Raw genomic sequence first — 18,737 nt, forward strand, 5'->3', positions numbered from 1 at the left:
TTTAAAATGCAGTCACATTTTAAAAGTAGCCCATAGATCAAAACCATAAGGGAAACATAAGGGTCAGGCTGAGTCCAAACCAAAGGCCAGGCGGAACAGCTCTGTCTTGCAGGCCCTGCAGAAAGATGTCAGGTCCTGCAGGGCCCTAGTCTCCTGCGACAGAGCGTTCCACCAAGTCGGGGCCAGCACTGAAAAGGCCCTGGCCCTCATTGAGACCAATCAAACCACCTTGCGACCTGGGACCTCCAAAGTGTTGTCATTTGTGGACCTTGAGGTCCTCTGCCGGGCATACCAAGAGGGAGTAGGGAGACCTGAGCTTTTTAACCTGTTCATCAATGCGGGAGAGTTAAGAGGAAACAGTGAGGTGGGGACAAGCTTGCTTGAGGGCGTTCCCGCTTTGCCTCCGAGGGCCCTCCTAGTCCCCGCTGGCCTCTCATTGGTCCAGAGGGCCCAGAAGGGCGGAGGGGGGGGCGTTGCGCCTGCCGCGCAGGCAAGGGCGGGCGGCGCACCTTTCGCCTTCTTTCCCCGCGAGGCGCCCGGCTGCCCTTGGAGCTTAGCGCGCGCGCCCCGCGCGGCTGAAGCGTCGGAGGGCGGCTGCAGTTCGGGGCACATAAACAGAGGCAGGAAAGAGGAGGTAACGCTTTTACCCTGCTCCTGCTCCTCCTCCTTCTGGGCAGCGCGAGCCTCGGAAGTTTCTGCCGCTTCTCGCTTGCTTTCGGGAGTCGCTGCTGGCCGCCTCGGAAGCGGGAAGGGAAAGCGCTCGCGAGCGCCCGGGGGGCTCCTGAGGCGAGGCGGCGGAGACGGCGCAGGTGCGCTTCGCAGGGGGGCGTTGCTGAGGTAACGAGGAGGGGAGGGGGATGCGCCAGCGAGATAAGACCTGGGGGGGCGGGGCCGGGGCGCGCGAAGCCCCCTCCCCACCTGGAGGGGCAGGAGAGGGATGCGCGTGCGCGCAATAGAAGTTGGAAGATAAAAGTTCTGGTTGCCCCATTGGAACAATAACGCCGAGTTTCTCTCTATCTCGCTCTAGGATGCTGTCAATCTTTTTTAAAAATTGTGCTCCCCCCAATAGGAACCAACTCCCCCCCCCAATAAAATATTTGTGACACCCCCCCCCAAAAAAGTTAAGAGGCATTGCCATTCAAATGGTGTGCATGTCCCGCATCTTGTGATCCGTCATGTGGACCAGGTCTTACCTGGCCTCACCCCCAATATTTTATTAAGGTTGGCTCCCCCCCCCCAATGTTTTTAGCCACCTTGAGTCCCTGTCGGGAAAAAGGAGAGTGTGTCCGTAAATATATAGGAATAACCATAGGATGATTTACTCTGCCCTTAAGGCGTTGCTGCCAAATAGATGAGAATGCTGTCTCTTTCTCCTCTAGGAATGGCATTTGGAATGCACTGGGCTTTTGGAACAGCTGTTAATAGGAGCTGAGGTGAATTAGAGTACCGATTAACATTATTTTTATTTATTAAAATTTATGGTATATCCTTCCCTTCCTTCCAAAGGAGCCCAGCTGAGGCAGCAATAATCTACCTGTCTGACACCAGATTACGGGTGATATTCAGTGCTAGCCTTACTCAGAGAAAGCCCATTGAAGTAAACGGATGTCTAACTTAGATTCATTCACTCCAAGAGTGCTTAGGACTGTAGCAAGTTCTCCAGCAAAGGACAGAGAGAAGAGGGCACTGGCGTTTGCAGTGGATCAATATCTTGCATCTAAACCTCCAAGCTGGGTTTGTCAAAGTTTCCGCCTGAGGGAGTAAGGAAACAGGAAAGCAGTAATAAACATTTTAAGCTAAGCTAGTGGCTCTGGAATACATGCCAGCTCTTGGTTTACTTCCTGCAAAACAAGAGTCGGGTGTATTAAAGCAAACTTTTCAAAGCCTCAAAGCAAAATCATGCCCATTGCTTTTTCCTGGGGCTGATCCAGGTGTTTTTGTCACATGGAATTCATTGTTGTTTCCAGCCTGTTGTGGAGCAGCTAGACATATTTAGCCTAAGGTAGCATTTCTGCTGGTGGATCTCAGAATTTTCATGGCACTTGTAAAACAGGAATATTTTGTCCTACTGGCGCATGAGATCTCTCACGCAGCTCTCTTAAAACGAGAAGGGCAGTGTGTACACCAGGTGAGCACAAGCCCACCTCCTCCCTCTGCAGGAATGTCCTGACATACAGTGAATCTTAAAAATCGACTTAATTCAGATCTTTGGAGCGTGTGCGCTCCTGTTCACCGATGCTGGGAGTAGGAACATAGTACGCCTCTGAATCAGACCATTCTTCCATCTAGCTTAGCTTTGTTGCTACTCTGGCTCTGGTTGGCCTGTGGCCAGCCCAAAGGATTTTGCTGCCTTAGGCAAAGGACAGTTCCACCTGCTGAAATCAATTGGACTGGGCACATAAACCTTACCTTATGCATTGGGATAACGTCATGCATTTAAGGGCAGCCTAGGAGAGTACAGGACAGATTGTGTGGCATACTCTGTACACCCAGGCAGCTGTCTCCTTCTACCAAATGATAGGGCTGGCCTTGTCTTCAGGGTTTCAAACCAAAGTTTTCCCTAGGAGAAACTGGAGATTGATTCCTGGGACTTTCTGCATGCAAAACTTTCCGTTCCTTTAACTTTTGAGAATGAGGTGGAGGGGGACTTGGATGAGAAAACACAGGTGAGCAGATTATCTTTTCTACAGCAACTAGTACAGGACAGTGGTACCTCGGTTTACAAACTTAATCCGTTCTGAAGGTCTGTTTTTAAACTGAAGCCATTCTTAAACCGATGTGCGCTTTCCCTAATGAGGCTTCCTGCTGCCTTCCACCATTCAGCTTCCGTTCATAGACGGAGGTATAGTTTGCTAACCAGAACACTACTTCTGGTTTTGCGGAGTTCGTATACCAAATAGTTCTTAAACAGGGCTGTTCTTAAACTGAGGTACCACTGCAGTAGATACTTTTCTAGTAGTATTTCTCAAACTTTATTCTCCAGCTGTTGTTAAACTATTACTCCCATCACTGGTCCTGCTAGCTAAGGATGATGGGAATTGTAATCCAATAACAGCTGAGGACCCAAGTATGAGAAACACTGCTAGGGTAGGGCTGTGGAACATGCACGTTTCCAGGTGCTATGCAGTGTTAGAAACTCAAATATATATAATCTAATCGCCAAATGGCGCCTTAAACCTGGGTTACAGTCTCCACAATGGGATGTTTAGGCACCTTTTTTGTTTTTTGCAGTGGACTTTATTATTATTATTATTATTCATTTAATTTCTACACTGCTTTATTTTATAAAGATCAAATCTGTTATAACACATAAAAACATAGAAATGAAACGACCCAGAATAAAACAAATTCAAGCCTCAAATGACAAGTTTGGAGATCCTTCTCTAAGTGACATTTCGCTTTCCCCAGTTGCCAACCAGGCATCCTGAGATCTCCACATGGTTGCAATTGGACCTGGGCCAGTCGCAAAATGCGCCTGATGCCTGGCCAGTTTTGAACAGCGTGCTGGAGTACACCTGCCATTTACCCGGGCTGTGTGGTTGGAGTTGATAGGAGTTGTAGTCCTGCAGGATACGGAGGGCCACAGGTTTGCCACCCATTGCCAAGTTTATATTGCTGATTAATACAGAATAGTTGGAACCTTTGAGTTCTGTCTTCTTGGTTCCTAACATAGATTTTTTTTTCCTACTTTCAAAAAAGGTGGGTTGGCAGTTCTCTCTCCCCCCCCCCCCCCGGAATAAACATGAATGTGGCAGTTCCGAGTTACTGCCCTGCTAGGGTGTCTGGCTTAATTTGCAGATCAAAAGTAAATTTAGGAACAGAGGAAGACGCCCTATACTGAGTCTGATCCATCTATCTACACTGACTGTTAGCACATCTCCAGCGTTTGTCTTTCCCAGCCTGCTGTGTGTTCATGCTTTTGTGTGGAAGCATCTGTGGAAAACTTGGGCTACCGTGTGAAGCAAGCATGGGGAAGCTGCCTCCCCCTGCCAGCTATTGCTGGGCTACAGCTTCCATCATACTTGACCTGTGGCTGCGCTAGTTGGGGCTAATGGGTTCTAAAGGCAAGTATTCAGGTGCTTATCTCAGAGGCTGAAAGCATCAATGGCCATGCATTCTGCCCTTGCAGCCTGCATGCACTTGAAGTTTCAGCTTGCATTGGTTTCCCCATTGTCGCACGGCTTATGGCGATACTGGCAGCACTGGTCACGCCTGTGTATTCTGCACACCAGCTTCCTTGTGCTTGTAAAGGTGTATCCTTGGGCAAAGATACCTGCCCTTGCCAGGGAAATATTTGCACACCTGACCCGTGTGTCCAACTTGGGAGGGTGTTGGCGGCTTTCGTGCATGTGTGTCGTGAGTTTGCATGTTCTGAGCACTGTGCCCTTTTTTCAGTTTTTTTGTTTTTTTACCTTCTTGAGAGTCTCTGTAAAAATTCGAATTGCACAACTTGCCCTGTTCTCATGCCCCAGTTAAAGGAAAAATACAAATGTTAAAAACAACCTTATGAAGAATTCTTCTGAGTTCATAACCTACTTGCAGCATCAGAAATTATTTTAGCCCTCTGGCAAGGAGATAAATGATGGATCTGAACGCTGCTCTGCTTGTCACAGTCTTATCTCTCTCTTTTCTCCCTACCCGACTTGTAAACATACTGTTCCAGATTAGTAGTTAAAAAAAAAAATAGAGGGCAGGGCAAGAGACTTTTATGACTTCTGCCTTCTATGGAAGCACATTTATAGAATGGAGATTAACCAAGAACCCGAATGGAGAGATGGAAGTCAAGGGAACCCGCTGTGCTCCACCCTCTTCTGAAGTCCCGGGAGCACATGGCAAAAATGTAACCGACTTTCCTCTTGGCAGAACTGCCATGTCTGAAGTTATTTCTGCTGTGCAGTATCAGCTATGGAACTGAAGTTCTCTGTTGTACGCCCAGAGTTGAAATGATGTACGCCGCTTTGTTTTGTGTGTGTTCCTCAGGGTTAGCATGCATCTGTGGAGGGGACATTAGAAGCCCCGTCCAGCGTTATATCCTGCTGAAGGTGACATAAATGCAGGGCCGGATCAGTAGAGGCAGATGGCACCAGTTACTTCTCCTTAGCTTGGTGGACGGAGCCACCTCTCTGCCGTCAGCGCTGCCAGAGATCCTTGCGTTTCAGATTGCGCCTCAGAGGGGGGGGGGTTCCCTGGTGCATATTGTTGTTTAGTCGTGTCCGACTCTTTGTGACCCCATGGACCAGAGCACACCAGGCACTCCTGTCTTCCACTGCCTCCCACAGTTTGGTCAAACTCATGTTGGTAGCTTCGAGAACACTGTCCAACCATCTCGTCCTCTGTCGTCCCCTTCTCCTTGTGCCCTCCATCTTTCCCAACATCAGGGTCTTTTCCAGGGAGTCTTCTCTTCTCATGAGGTGGCCAAAGTATTGGAGCCTCAGCTTCACGATCTGTCCTTCCAGTGAGCACTCAGGGCTGATTTCCTTCAGAATGGATTGGTTTGATCTTCTTGCAGTCCATGGGACTCTCAAGAGTCTCCTCCAGCACCATAATTCAAAAGCATCAATTATCCGGCAATCAGCCTTCTTTATGGTCCAGCTCTCACTTCCATACGTCACTACTGGGAAAACCATAAAAATACAATTAAAAATGTGAATACTTAATGAAATGGATGTGCCAGCTCCTGTCTTCAACTGCAAATCCATAGCCACACCTGGATGAAGCTCATGGCCCACGGATCACAGTTTTAGAACTGCTTCTTTAGCCTGATGAAGCGTTTTGCAGACCCTGAAATTCTTGCACATGTTTTGGTTGGCCTAATAAAGGTGTCGCTCTGATACGGAGTTTGGATTTCCCCCCTATATACTGTATGCTGTTTGCATGATTCCCTGCCCTGCCCTTCATCCCAGTGAACTGGCTGTTTCCAGTTCGCTTGTTTTTGAGAGTGTCTCGTGGAATTGGCTGTTGCTGCAGTTTAGTGGCTAATTCATTCCGTTCTTCATTCCTGTAGCAGGGAGTCACCCACCTTCGCCCAGGCATGGTAACTTGCTATGTGGGATTCTGGTCTCTCTTAAAAGTATGCTGTGTACCTTTTCTCAGGTGTTTGTTTTTTTTAAATTTTCATTCTAAGCTGTAACTTGATCTGAACTGAAGGTGGTAAGAGGAAGAAGTAAGCTGAGAGAACAAGAACGTGACCCCTTTTGTTGTTCTGCTTTCACAGTCTTAATGCAGAACTCGGTGATGAAGCTTATTATGTTATCCTCCTGTGACCTAAATGGTGGAAACACATGGTTTTTGTCAGTGTTGCCACAGTAAGCTATTAATGGTACCACTCTACAGTATTCTACTTCGGTCAGACCACAGCTGGAATACTGTGTCCAGTTCTGGGCACCACAATTTAAGAAGGATGTTGACAAGCTGGAATGTATGCAAAGGAGGGCGATCAAGAGGATCAAGGGTCTGGAAACTAAGCCTTGTGGGGAACGGTTGAAGGAGCTTGGTTCCCCATCTTCTTTCTCCAAACCCTGGAAAATTTTCCTCTGGAGAGTCATGGAACCCCTCCTAAATTGTGGGGGGCAGCTGGCTTCATCATGCAAAGCTGTAGGAAGAGGAGTTGTGGATAGACTTGCTGTATTATTACACACATAGTATTACCTCTCAGCAGCAAAGGTGCATTATGGGGTGCATTTGAGCAATCTGTTAAAGGTGGAACTTTGGTCATGTTAACAGAGGCATAGGCCATAATTATAGGCTGATGGAGGAAAGCAAGAATTGACTGACAACAGCTTTTGGTTTCCTTTAGACTTTTTTTTTAAAACAAGTGTCAGCATGTATGAGGACAGATTGGTCTATAATATAGTTATGTCCTCAGCTGGTATGCAGAGACTGCATGTTGTCGCAAGACTGCAGGTTGTCGCAAGCAAAAGAATGCTCCCAGGTGGAATTATTGAGTGCTTGAATATTAACTGATTCCTGCTTAGCACTTTCAGCTAAGGTGGATTATTTCCGTTTGTATACCTGCCAGGAAGTCACTTCTTAGTACATGCAAAAGGCCAGACTTAGGGCTTATCCACTCCTACCTTTCTCCAGCTTTTTCCAGGCACAGGTCCTCACTTTAAACCTCCATTTCTAAGCATGGTTTTTCTCAATTTGCATTGAAAATTTAGGATAGATTTTCTGTGGATTGATGTTTGTTCCGATTGAGCACTAAAGAGCAGGTTTTCGTGCTGAAAGCTCTGGGGTAAACCTCCGCCCCCCACAACAGCAACCCACACTTGGACAAGGAGCTTTAAAGTGCAGACCTCATCATAGAGCTGGAAGGGACCCTGAGGGTCATCTAGTCCAACCCCTGCAATGCAGGAATATGCTGCTGTCCCATACGGGGAATCAAACCTGCAACCTTGGGGTTATCAGCACCACACTCTAACTAAAAGAGCCTAGAAAGAGGAGAGGAAAGGTAAGTGTGGATAAGCCCTTAGTTCTGTCCCTTTCACAGCTGGCACAGTCCGGAGACATTGAAAGCTTTTGCATCCCTTAAATGTTTTGCTGTTGGCTGTTTCCAATGGCTTTTGTAAAAAGGTAAAGGTACCCCTGCCCGTACGGGCCAGTCGTGTCCGACTCTAGGGTTGTGCGCCCATCTCACTTAAGAGGCCGGGGGCCAGTGCTGTCCGGAGACACTTCCGGGTCACGTGGCCAACGTGACGAAGCTGCTCTGGCGAGCTGGCACCAGCGCAGCACACGGAAACGCCGTTTACCTTCCCACCAGAGTGGTACCTATTTATCTACTTGCACTTGACGTGCTTTCGAACTGCTAGGTGGGCAGGAGCTGGGACCGAAAGACGAGAGCTTACCCCGCCGCGGGGATTCGAACCGCCGGCCATGCGATCGGCAAGTCCTAGGCGCTGAGGTTTTACCCACAGCGCCACCCGCGTCCCTTAATGGCTTTTGTAGTAAATCATAATTATAAATAGGTGTTTCCTTGGCCTCGAGTCTGAGGGTTTTAGAGAGCCTCCCATTCGCGAATCTGGATCCTTCAAGGCAGATGGGATCACCCCCCTGTCATAATGAGAATGTATAAAGGGAAGTCATACCTGCTAGCTACATAAAATCTTGGGAATAAAATGGGCTGGTAATTTGTTCCCGGCCTAAAACTTGGCAATCACTGTTGGACCATGACAAACCATGCTTCTGTTTTAAAAGCATGAGAAATACAGGGTTGGTTGGCTTTAGATAAGTCTGGAAGAGGTTGGCCTGGGGTGCATGCTTGAAATTTCTGCAAAAGAGGGAGCAGTCGCCTGCTTGTTTTAGACTCATCTTTGTCACCTTGCCAACAAAGGTCTGTATAGTTAAAGCTATGGTTTTCCCAGTAGTGATGTATGGAAGTGAGAGCTGGACCATAAAGAAGGCTGATTGCCGGAGAATTGATGCTTTTGAATTATGGTGCTGGAGGAGACTCTTGAGAGTCCCATGGACTGCAAGAAGGTCAAACCTATCCATTCTGAAGGAAATCAGCCCTGAGTGCTCACTGGAAGGACAGATCCGGAAGCTGAGGCTCCAATACTTTGGCCACCTCATGAGAAGAGAAGACTCCCTGGAAAAGACCCTGATGTTGGGAAAGATGGAGGGCACAAGGAGAAGGGGACAACAGAGGACGAGATGGTTGGACAGTGTTCTTGAAGCTACCAGCATGAGTTTGACCAAATTGCGGGAGGCAGTGGAAGACAGAAGTGCCTGGCGTGCTCTGGTCCATGGGGTCACGAAGAGTCGGACACGACTAAACGACTAAACAACAACAATTGTCCTGGGGAGAAAACGCAGTGTGAGAAAATGAAACTAATAAAAGCAGTCAGGAGGGAAGGGGCAAGGAGAGGAAAAGAGAGATCTTGTTTTGAATTCTGCACGTCGTAACAGGGATGTAAATGGACAGTTTCGCCAGGTGCTACCCTGAGGTTACTCTTAGAGTCATATAATTTGTAGAGTTGAAAGGAACCACTAGGGTCATCTATTCCAACCCCCTGCAGTGCAGGAATATTTTGCCCAACGTAGCTAACCCATGGCCCTGAGATTAAAAGTCTCATGCTCTACCAACTGAGCTCTCCCGGCTGTCATAGTCCCATCTGTAACTCTTCACTGAAAATTCAGAAGTGAGAGATAAGAACCCAAGAAGAGCCTGCTAGCCCATCCAGTACAGCTTCCTGTTCTCACAATAGCCAACCAGATGCCTATGGGAAGCCCCCTGCAGGATCTGATCACAACTGCTCTCTCCCCCTCCTGCAGTTTACAGCAACTGAGATTTAACAGCACAAGCCTATATACATAGGCATGTGGAACAAAGTGCCATTGAGTTTCAATGGAGCTTACTCCCAGGTAAGTGGGTATAGGATTGCAACCTGGGCAAATGTGTGTGCTGTTGTGTGCAATGTAGCTTCAGTAAATTCAGTAAAGAGCTAGTTTGGTGAATGAGCTGGGCTAATCTCCCTTAAAAATCTGATCAAGGTGCAGAAAATAAAGAGGAGACTGCTGAAATTGTAAGAATAGTTGCTGGACAGTCAGACACACTGGCAGGATTGAGCCATAAGAACGGTAGAGTTTGGCAGAAGATCATATCATTTAATCTGTTGCTACTAGTATATTTTCTTTGAATGATAAATACATGGAGGCTGAAATCTGGAAAGGTAAACAAAGGCAATTATTCCAAAGGAGATCCCAGCCACCGTCCTTGTTGCTGGGCTCAGGTCTCGCAACACATCCCTTGCCAAAGGCTCGAGGAAGCAGAGTTGTGCCATGGCATTAAAAAACAACAACCCATATCTTTGAAGTTGACGGCCAATTCCGGCTCATGTTCAAAACAGAGCTTCTGAGTTACACTGATAAAGAAACAGGAAATTTAGAGTCGTGATGATAGGTCTTTCACTTTCTGGAAGTGTCACGATCAACAAATCTATAAAGGTACATTGGCATTTTGTAATTCCCACACTCTGTTTCTCACATGACAACGTCAACCAAATTTCATATAAGCGCAAGCAACTTGCTTGCTCTCCAGAGTCTTACAACCAACAATATAGACTGTCTCACCCTTTACATATCTAATAGATCACTTAGCTTTGCAGGAGAGGGTGCCTTGCAGATACCATCTTATCAGGAAGTGTGTTTTGTTCTGTTGGGCGTTTTGTGTGGGGGCATATACCCTTTGGAACTCCCTCCCAGACTCTTACAGCTCAATCCTGCCAATGGGTCTTGCTGTCAAGTAATTGTTCTTACAATTTCAATAGTCTTCTCTTTATTTCCTATTATTATTCACTAAGAATAATGAAAATTTTTGCATCATCCCTTCCAAAGCCTCTAGACCACTTAACCATGCGCAAAATAGGAAAAATAGTTTCTTACAAAAACACAGGAGGATAGTGTTGGTCCATGTTGTGCTATCATTCTACAAATGGTAGAAATGTATTATTATTATTATTATTTTAAATTAATTGAGGAGAACAATGTCTTGGAGAAGAGGTAGGATGTAGCTGTAGTAGTAATAATAGAGATTAGCAATTGTGTTTCACTGGTCATCTGAATAATGCTAGTAAATAATAACAGGCGTCAACAGTTGCATCTGTCTAGTGTTGATTGAGGACTTGGGAAGAAGTTTCGGATCATGCCTTTATTATTAGTTGTTGTTGTTTAATTGCATTTAACAGCAGCCTTTGCAGGAGGTTGCAAAGAATGATCTTATGTCTAGATGCATAGTCAGCCTTCACATTTATTACAATGCTCAAAGGGTGGGGTGATATTCAGTCTTGTGAACTAAATGCAGTAGCCTCCAAAGTGTTTTAGTGCAGACTGACTGTTGCACATATTGACTTTCATTTAAAATAAAAGCATTCTGGGCTTCATGAATGTCTGTGCTCATGTGTGTGTGTAATTTTGAATAATGTAATGCCAACATGGTAAAAGTTGGAAACGTGTGTGTGTGTGTTAAGACTGAATTATTATTATTTTCCAACTCCATAATTTTAAAGGCTGTTTTTCAAGGTCTGGTGCAGTTCTTAATGCCTAACAATTTCTGAGGGAAAAATACTGCAGAGCAAGCTGAACACGCTCACCAGCTATAATTTGACATCCTCTGTGTTCATGAAACTTGCATTTAAGGCCTTAATTATGTGCAGCTAAATGATGCAGATTAGTTGGTTCCAGCCCGCAATTGTGTGTTCTGGCTTGGCCCATAAGAGGCTGAAGAAGGTGCCCGCCCTGGCTTAGTTAACAGTCTAGCTTTCAAAAAAGACTTCAAAATCCAATTTTAATCAAGGTGTGGAAAAAGGTTTGCAAACTTTTAGTTGTAAGGTAAAGGGGGAAAAAGTGTTCCATTCGGAAGGAGCAGAGCTTTAATGTTCACAGTATTGTTACCTCTCTCTTTTGGGTTTTGCATATTGAATCTTGGTTCTGCATAAACCAGGTTTCTTCCCTGTGTACCGTATATAGTAAGTTCCCAGGTGAACAGGAAGTACTTGAGGAGGTAACTTCCTGTAGAGGTGAGAGGAAGGAGGAAGCGATTGTGGGCTTGGAGGCCCATATTGGTGACATTTCAGCCCACTGTTTTGATTCAAAATGGTGGCTAGCATCCAAAGTCTGCCATCCCCATGTCAGAAACATGCATGTCAAGTTTGGTGACAATCTTTCAAGAGGCAACCAAACCTATGCCCCCCAAAAAACAGGCCAAGTCACGCCGAAATGATACTTCGAACTGCCATCTTGAATCATAATGGTGTTCAGCATCCGAACATTGACAGAGATCACTGCTTCCCACCTCAGGAACCCTTGTGCTAAGTTTGGCAATGATCTATTGAGAGACAAACTATTTTCCAAAATATGAAGTTGGTGACCTGGTGTGAAGGGAGGATAAGAAATACAGTTAAAAAGGATAGATTAATAATGTGTTATCTTGTTTCTCTGTTTCACCTGTAAAGATTGCAAAGTGGTTTACAAATGAAATCGTCTAGATTTTGAATGGCTAGTTGAAAAGTAGCTTATTGTGGTTACAAGGAATGCTTCATAAATACAGTGGTACCTCTGGTTACGTATTTAATTCGTTCTGGAGGTCCGTTCTTAACCTGAAACTGTTCTTAACCTGAAGCACCACTTTAGCTAATGGGGCCTTCTGCTATTGCTGCGCCGCCGCTGCTACCGCGTGATTTCTGTTCTCATCCTGAAGCAAAGTTCTTAACCCGAGGTACTATTTCTGGGTTAGCAGAGTCTGTAACCTGAAGCGTATGTAACCCGAGGTACCACTGTAGTCAGGTTGGAAGCCCAGGGCTTTCCCCTCAAAAGTGTGAAGATGTCTCTGCGTTCCTCAGGTTTCATCTGTATAGTTTCCTTGTCTCCATTCTACCTGAGATCCTGTTAACTGAAGTTGCCAAAGAGTGAACATGGAACCTTCTGAGTGCAACAAAACATGTTCTCTGTCGCTCTGTGATCCTCTCTTAGAGTAACGTTTAGGCTTACCCAGACATCTTCAGGAGAAGAAGAGGCTAAAGACTAAACCCTACACAAATCCAGAGTGGAGTCCCTAAGATGGTTGGATGACACCTTGTACGCCTCCTTCCAGCAACTCCTGTAGCTGAGCTGGTGCCAAATGTATTGCTCTGCTTTCCTTTGGACAACATTAGTGAGGGTCTTATTGTCTGGGCAGCCAGGAACCTCCATACACACTGCCCAGTCCTGCACCCCAGAGAGGTCCATTCAGTGCTGCTAATGCAGCAAAAACACTGCAGGAGGCAGCAGTTACGAGTTACCGGTCTCTGCAGCCACAGCAGGTGCTGTGATTCTCCAGTAGTTTGAGTTCACCCACAGAGACACACTCCATTATCTTTTGAGATAGCTGGATGCTAACAAGTGGTATTTCAACATCCCGATTTGGCAGCCACTTGCTTGCTCTAAGCGAGACCCTTCAGTCTCTTAGGCTGCCCAACATTTTGTGGCAGAGGAGAGCACACAAAGAACTTTCCTTGCAATGAGAAATTCTTAAGAAGATTAGACCTAAGTCCTTTAATGTGAGGTGCAGCTGAAAGCCAGGAATGAACTGGTGCTCTGCTTCTGCGTAAAAGTTAAAACGGTAATTACTGGAATGACTTCTGTTTAGCACCTTGCATGTGATAGAAGGTTACCTACTCAGAAGACTTAAGTAGAAAATTTGGCAGGTAAAAACAACCGTGGGAGTTCTGATAGCGAAAGATCAGTGATGGGATTTAATGGAGATAAGAGAGGGAGGGTTGAATGGTAGTCTTTATAACCTTTCTAGCAAAGTACGAGAGATTCAATATAGAGAAATATTATCTGCATATTCTGGAGAAAATTCAAAGGGAGCAGAGGGAGAGGTTGTGGCCACTGGGGCAAAATCCCTATAATAGTTTGTGGGAAAGCTGTTTTTGGCACTCCCCTTGTCTTTTGCTTTCCATCATTCCTTCTTGCTAGCTCACACTTAATTGCACAAACCCAGACGTCTGATTAAACCCCTTGCAACGTGGATTTTAAAATGTGGTTTCTAGCGTGGATTACTTGTGCTCTAGGACACCCGTGGAATGCTAATGTCAAGTTTCGTTACCAACCTTGGAAGTTAAACGTGAAATGCTTATGAATGCCTCTGGACCCGGGACTGTCCTTCTGACTTACTCACAAGTCATAGTCTTAATCCCTTGGAGTTATCTGAGGTTGTGGCTGTACTTTGGTTGAAAGTTTTAACCCATTGCTGTGTGATAGCATTTCCAGAAGAGCAGAAAATGCTAATAGGACTGTGTGTATCTGAAGAAGTGTGCATGCACACGAAAGCTCATACCAAGAACTAACTTAGTTGGTCTTTAAGGTGCTACTGGAAGGATTTTTTTTATTAGGACTGTAACAAAAAGTGCCTTTTTGATCCAGAAGTCTTCAATCAGTGATTTAAGGCTTAGGATTCCCCCTTTCCTTTTAACTGAGTATCTGTTAAGGATGAAAAAAGCCATGTTGCTAGTTGTTGCTTATGGCTCTCTTGTCTGGTCTCAATCTCCCTTCCAAGTCTGGCTGCCCCAGATGCAAACTCAGCAGGAAAAGTTGGACCAGACTGTTCCAGGCTAGTGGTGGTGGTGAGCTTCTCTGCTTGTTGCTTTTGGAGCCTTTCCAGCTCGTTTCAACAATCGGTGAGGGAGAAAAGAAGCAATCTGGCTACTGGCTACCTGCTTCTACTTGCCGCGCGGCATTAGCTTGAACTCCAGCCACAAGAGTGGAAATGTGATAAATTGGTTCATTCTTCAAGTTTTTGCCAGCAGAAGTGGGCTTGATTATGCTTGTGCTCTGCGAATAGAAGCAGATTTGATTGCAGGCACGAGCCAGGGATATCTACCCAAAAACCTCAGCAAAACCCTCCATGACAGATGGCCATCCAGCCTCTGCTTAAAACCTCCAACAAAGGAGAGCCCACAACCTTCCGAGGGAGACTGTTACACTGTCCAACAGCTCTTAAGTTTTTTTCTGTATGTTTAGTCAGAATCTCCATTCTTGTAACTTGAAAGCATTGGTTCAAGTCCTGTTCTCCAGAGCAGGAGAAAACAAACGTGTTGCCTCTTCCATGTGACAGCCTCTGAGATAATAGAAGATGGCTATCATATCTCCTCTCAGTCTCCTCTTTTCCAGGCTAGGCATACCCAGCTCCTCCTAAAGCTTGGTTTCCAGACCCTTGATCATCTTTGGTCGCCCTCCTCGGCACATGTTCCAGCTTGTCAACATCCTTCTTAATTTTTTTTGCCCAGAACTGGACACAGTATTCCAGGTTTGGTTTGACCAAGGCAGAATAGAGTGGTGCTATGACTTCCCTTGATCTGGACACTAGACTTCTGTTGATGAAGCCTAGAATAGCCTTAGCTTCCCATCTCTGATCCAGCCTTTTCAGTATCACCTTCCTGTTGTTGTTTAATAAGCAAGTCTGTTTAAAAAGCCTTCAGTACCATTTGCACCATTCCCAGAGGAAACCCCCGTAGAAAAACAGCGAAGCAGAAGTACTATCTTATTAACTCTTACTTGGCATGCTTACCATGGTGTGCATTTGGATATGTTGAGAGTGTGAGCTGGCAAGCCCCTGGCAAAAATCTTAGGCTTTCCATGAACTTGTGGCTGAACCTTGGCAAGCCATTGTTTCTCTCAAACATCTGTGAAATGGGCGTAATAGTCATGGTCTACCTTTTCAGGGTTGTTGTGAGGATTGCTAGAATAGCGTTCAGCGCTTTTTCGGTGTTCAGACCCCTTCGTGTTAAAATAATTATTACGTGGGAGGCAGTTCTGTGTTGAAATGAACATGTTCAACATGTGTCTGCATTAGAGCCCATCTCACCAGAGATGGGGAACCCATGGTCCACAGATGTTGAACTCCCATCTTCACCAAGCCAGCAAAAACCAGTGGCCAGGGATGATGGGAGACGTAGCCCAATAATATCTGGAAACATATTTATACGATTTAAGCTTACTTAATGGTGCTTTGTTTTTATATATCTTGTACACTAACCTGGCATTCTTTGCAACTAAAGGTGGTCTGAAAGAACAGCAAATCATTTAAATAGTGATCACTATATTGACAAACGCTATTTATTTCAAAGCATTCCTGAGCTACTTAATAGTTAAAAATATCTCTATGCATTATGCAAAAATGCAGCGTAAAAACATCAACACGTTGTTATAAAACAAGTACAGGCAGAAAAACAAAAATTGGGGGAAATTCCAGAGTTTTAAGAAGTAAAACAAAAAATTATTTGGGGAAGGGGAAAAAATGTATCAGGCCCAAACAGCCCCATGACAACTGAGAAGGCTGACTTGGGATGGGATGGAGAGTGAGGTGGGATGGGTTGGAATATCTGGAACCCTGAACAGAAGCAGTTTCACACTGCAACATTTTGTTACAGCCCCCACTTGTTCATGTATAGTACAATGGTACCTCGGGTTAAGAACTTAATTCGTTCTGGAGGTCCGTTCTTAACCTGAAACTATTCATAACCTGAGGTACCACTTTAGCTAATGGGGCTTCCCGCTGCTGTCGCGTCACCACCACACGATTTCTGTTCTCATTCTGCTGAAGCAAAGTTCTTATCCCAAGGTACTATTTCTGGGTTAGCGGAGTCTGTAACCTGAAGTGTCTGTAACCTGAAGCGTCTGTAACCCGAGGTACCACTGTAACTGCTATTCAGGAATTGGTACCCTGTGTGAACTTTCATCAAGTGAAGTTTTTTAAAAGCAGCTTATCAATCTAGCCTGCAGGATGGTGTGTTAATGTTCTTGTTTTCCTCTTAGCTAGAGCTGGTTGTCTTGTTAGCGTTGTGTCTTGGGCAGCCCGGAAGGACAGGGTTGGCTTCCAGCCCTGTTTATGTTGCTTCAGAGTCAGTCATTAGCTGCTGGAATTTCCCCCCTTGAGGGTGTTGGCTGTAGCAGCTTCTTAGAAGCATTTTTTTATGGATGCTGCATCAATCTGTAGTGCTTACCCTGTGCTGTTTTTTTTCCTTGGAAACAACTGATTGGCTGGAGGATCATGTTCTTATTCAGTTATGGTTAGTTACCGCTTTTCATGTTTTGTATGGTATCTAAAGATCTCCTCACTCCCCATGAAGGTCGAATTAATCAGTTTGCAAATCGGCTTTGGCATCATAAAACTGCAAATTATTATTGGCATGCTATAGACACTTGTGACTAAGTGCTAAGGGCTTATCTATACAGTGGTTGTTGTTGTTGTTTAGTCGTTTTGTCATGTCCGACTCTCCATGACCCCATGGACCAGAGCACGCCAGGCACTCCTGTCTTCCACTGCCTTCCGCACTTTGATCAAACTCATGCTGGTACACTATCCAGCCATCTCTTTCTCTGTCATCCTCTTCTCCTTGTGCTTGGTGGACGGAGCCACCTCTCTGCCGTCAGCGCTGCCAGAGATCCTTGCGTTTCGGATTGCGCCTCAGAGGGGGGGGGTGCACATTGTTGTTTAGTCGTGTCCGACTCTTTGTGACCCCCTGGACCAGAGCACACCAGGCACTCCTGTCTTCCACTGCCTTCCGCACTTTGATCAAACTCATGCTGGTACACTATCCAGCCATCTCGTCCTCTGTCATCCTCTTCTCCTTGTGCCCTCCATCTTTCCCAACATCAGGGGCTTTTCCAGGGAGTCTTCTCTTCTCATGAGGTGGCCAAAGTATTGGAGCCTCAGCTTCAGGATCTGTCCTTCCAGTGAGCACTCAAGGCTGATTTCCTTCAGAATGGATAGGTTTGATCTTCTTGCAGTCCATTGGACTCTCAAGAGTCTCCTCCAGCACCATAATTCAAAAGCATCAATTCTTCGGCGATCAGCCTTCTTTATGGTCCAGCTCTCACTTCCATACATCACTACTGGGAAAACCATAGCTTTAACTATATGGGCCTTTGTTGGCAAGGTGATATCTCTGCTTTTTAAGATGCTCTATACAGTGGTACCTCGGGTTAAGTACTTAATTCGTTCCGGAGATCCGTTCTTAACCTGAAACTGTTCTTAACCTGAAGCACCACTTTAGCTAATGGGGCCTCCCACTGCTGCCATGCTGCCGCAGCACAATTTCTGTTCTCATCCTGAAGCAAAGTTCTTAACTGGAGGTACTATTTCTGGGTCTGTAACCTGAAGCGTATGTAACCCAAGGTACCACTGTACTTACCTTTTGTCCCACTCTTTTGCCCCTGCTCTGTTTCTGAGTGTTGTTGTTGCGGGTTTTTTTTGGCCTGAGCTTTCCTCTCGAAAACCTGCTCTTTAAAGCTGAATTGGAGCAAACCTCACTTTAGGTTTCCCACAAATTGACGTTTGTTCCAATTGAGCTTTAAAGAGTGGGTTTTCGAGGGGAAAGCTCTGGAACCCCCCAAAAAGGGTGGGTGGGTGCTTGTACACCAACCTTTAAATAACAGACTGTGCCTCGAAAGAGCGCAGGAAAAGTACAGTAAGTGTGGATAAGCCCTTAGTTAATAAATAATTCTCTATCCCTGCTGCCCCAAAGCTTTGCTTCCTTGGCCAAGAGGGCTGGAGCTTAATACTTCCCTCTTGCTTCTTCTCCGTAGGTGATGCTCACATTGGACTCCGGAGCATGCAGTTAATCCCATGAGCTGCTGAAGCATGAAGCAAGGCTCCCCTGTAACGTACATGTGATGTGAGCAATCCAGGAATGCAGCGCCTTATCCACAGAGTCACGGTGGGAGAAGCGCATCTCCTAACAAGAAAACAGAATTCGGGAACTTTTTAAGAACTGCCGCTCGCTTCGGTGCACGGCCGCACACGCTCTTGGCGAAGGCTGCTAGGTTTCTTCTCTCTGTGTTGTAAGCAAAACGATTTCAATACAAAAATAGCAAGATGATCGACTTGAGCTTCCTTACGGATGAGGAGCAGGAGGCGATCCTCAAGGTGCTTCAGCGGGATTCAGACCTGAAGAGAGCTGAAGAGGAGCGGGTCAGGTAAGAGCCAGGAATTCCTTCATACTTGGACAAGTAGTTCAGTGAGAGTGAATGAGTGTGTAAGAGAGCAACCTGCTAAGTCTTCACGCCCTTCTGGATTTGCTCTGGCTTACTGCCACTAGTGAAGAGTTTTTCTTTCTTTCTTTCCGTTTTGAAATAATTTTTATTTGGTTTTACAGGTATAAAATTATAACAATGCAAAATACATATCCATATTTGGAGATTCCTCTGAATCTCTGGACTTCCCGCCTTCCCCTCCATGGGTCCTACTGTCAACCTTTTCA

The 18,737-nt window shown here is 45.7% G+C and overlaps 1 protein-coding gene across 6 annotated transcripts in view; it reads left to right on the forward strand.

Annotated features, from left to right (window-relative positions):
• Window positions 1-480: 480 nt before the first annotated feature.
• SYTL2 (synaptotagmin like 2) overlaps window positions 481-18,737 on the forward strand; it is a 65,083-nt gene continuing 46,826 nt past the window's right edge. For 2 of the 6 annotated variants that reach the window (XM_081197279.1, XM_081197282.1), the window contains exons 1-2: window positions 481-634; window positions 18,064-18,453. In XM_081197279.1, coding sequence (XP_081053405.1) covers window positions 18,353-18,453 — 101 coding nt within the window. In that variant the 5' untranslated portion in view covers window positions 481-634; window positions 18,064-18,352. Of the gene's footprint in view, window positions 635-709; window positions 838-3,563; window positions 3,587-18,063; window positions 18,454-18,737 lie in introns of those variants that run through there. The other 4 variants (XM_081197274.1, XM_081197275.1, XM_081197280.1 and 1 more) reach the window with 3 other exon arrangements.

The sequence above is a fragment of the Podarcis bocagei genome (assembly GCF_964188305.1).
Source record: "Podarcis bocagei genome assembly, chromosome: 6".
NCBI lineage: Eukaryota > Metazoa > Chordata > Lepidosauria > Squamata > Lacertidae > Podarcis > Podarcis bocagei.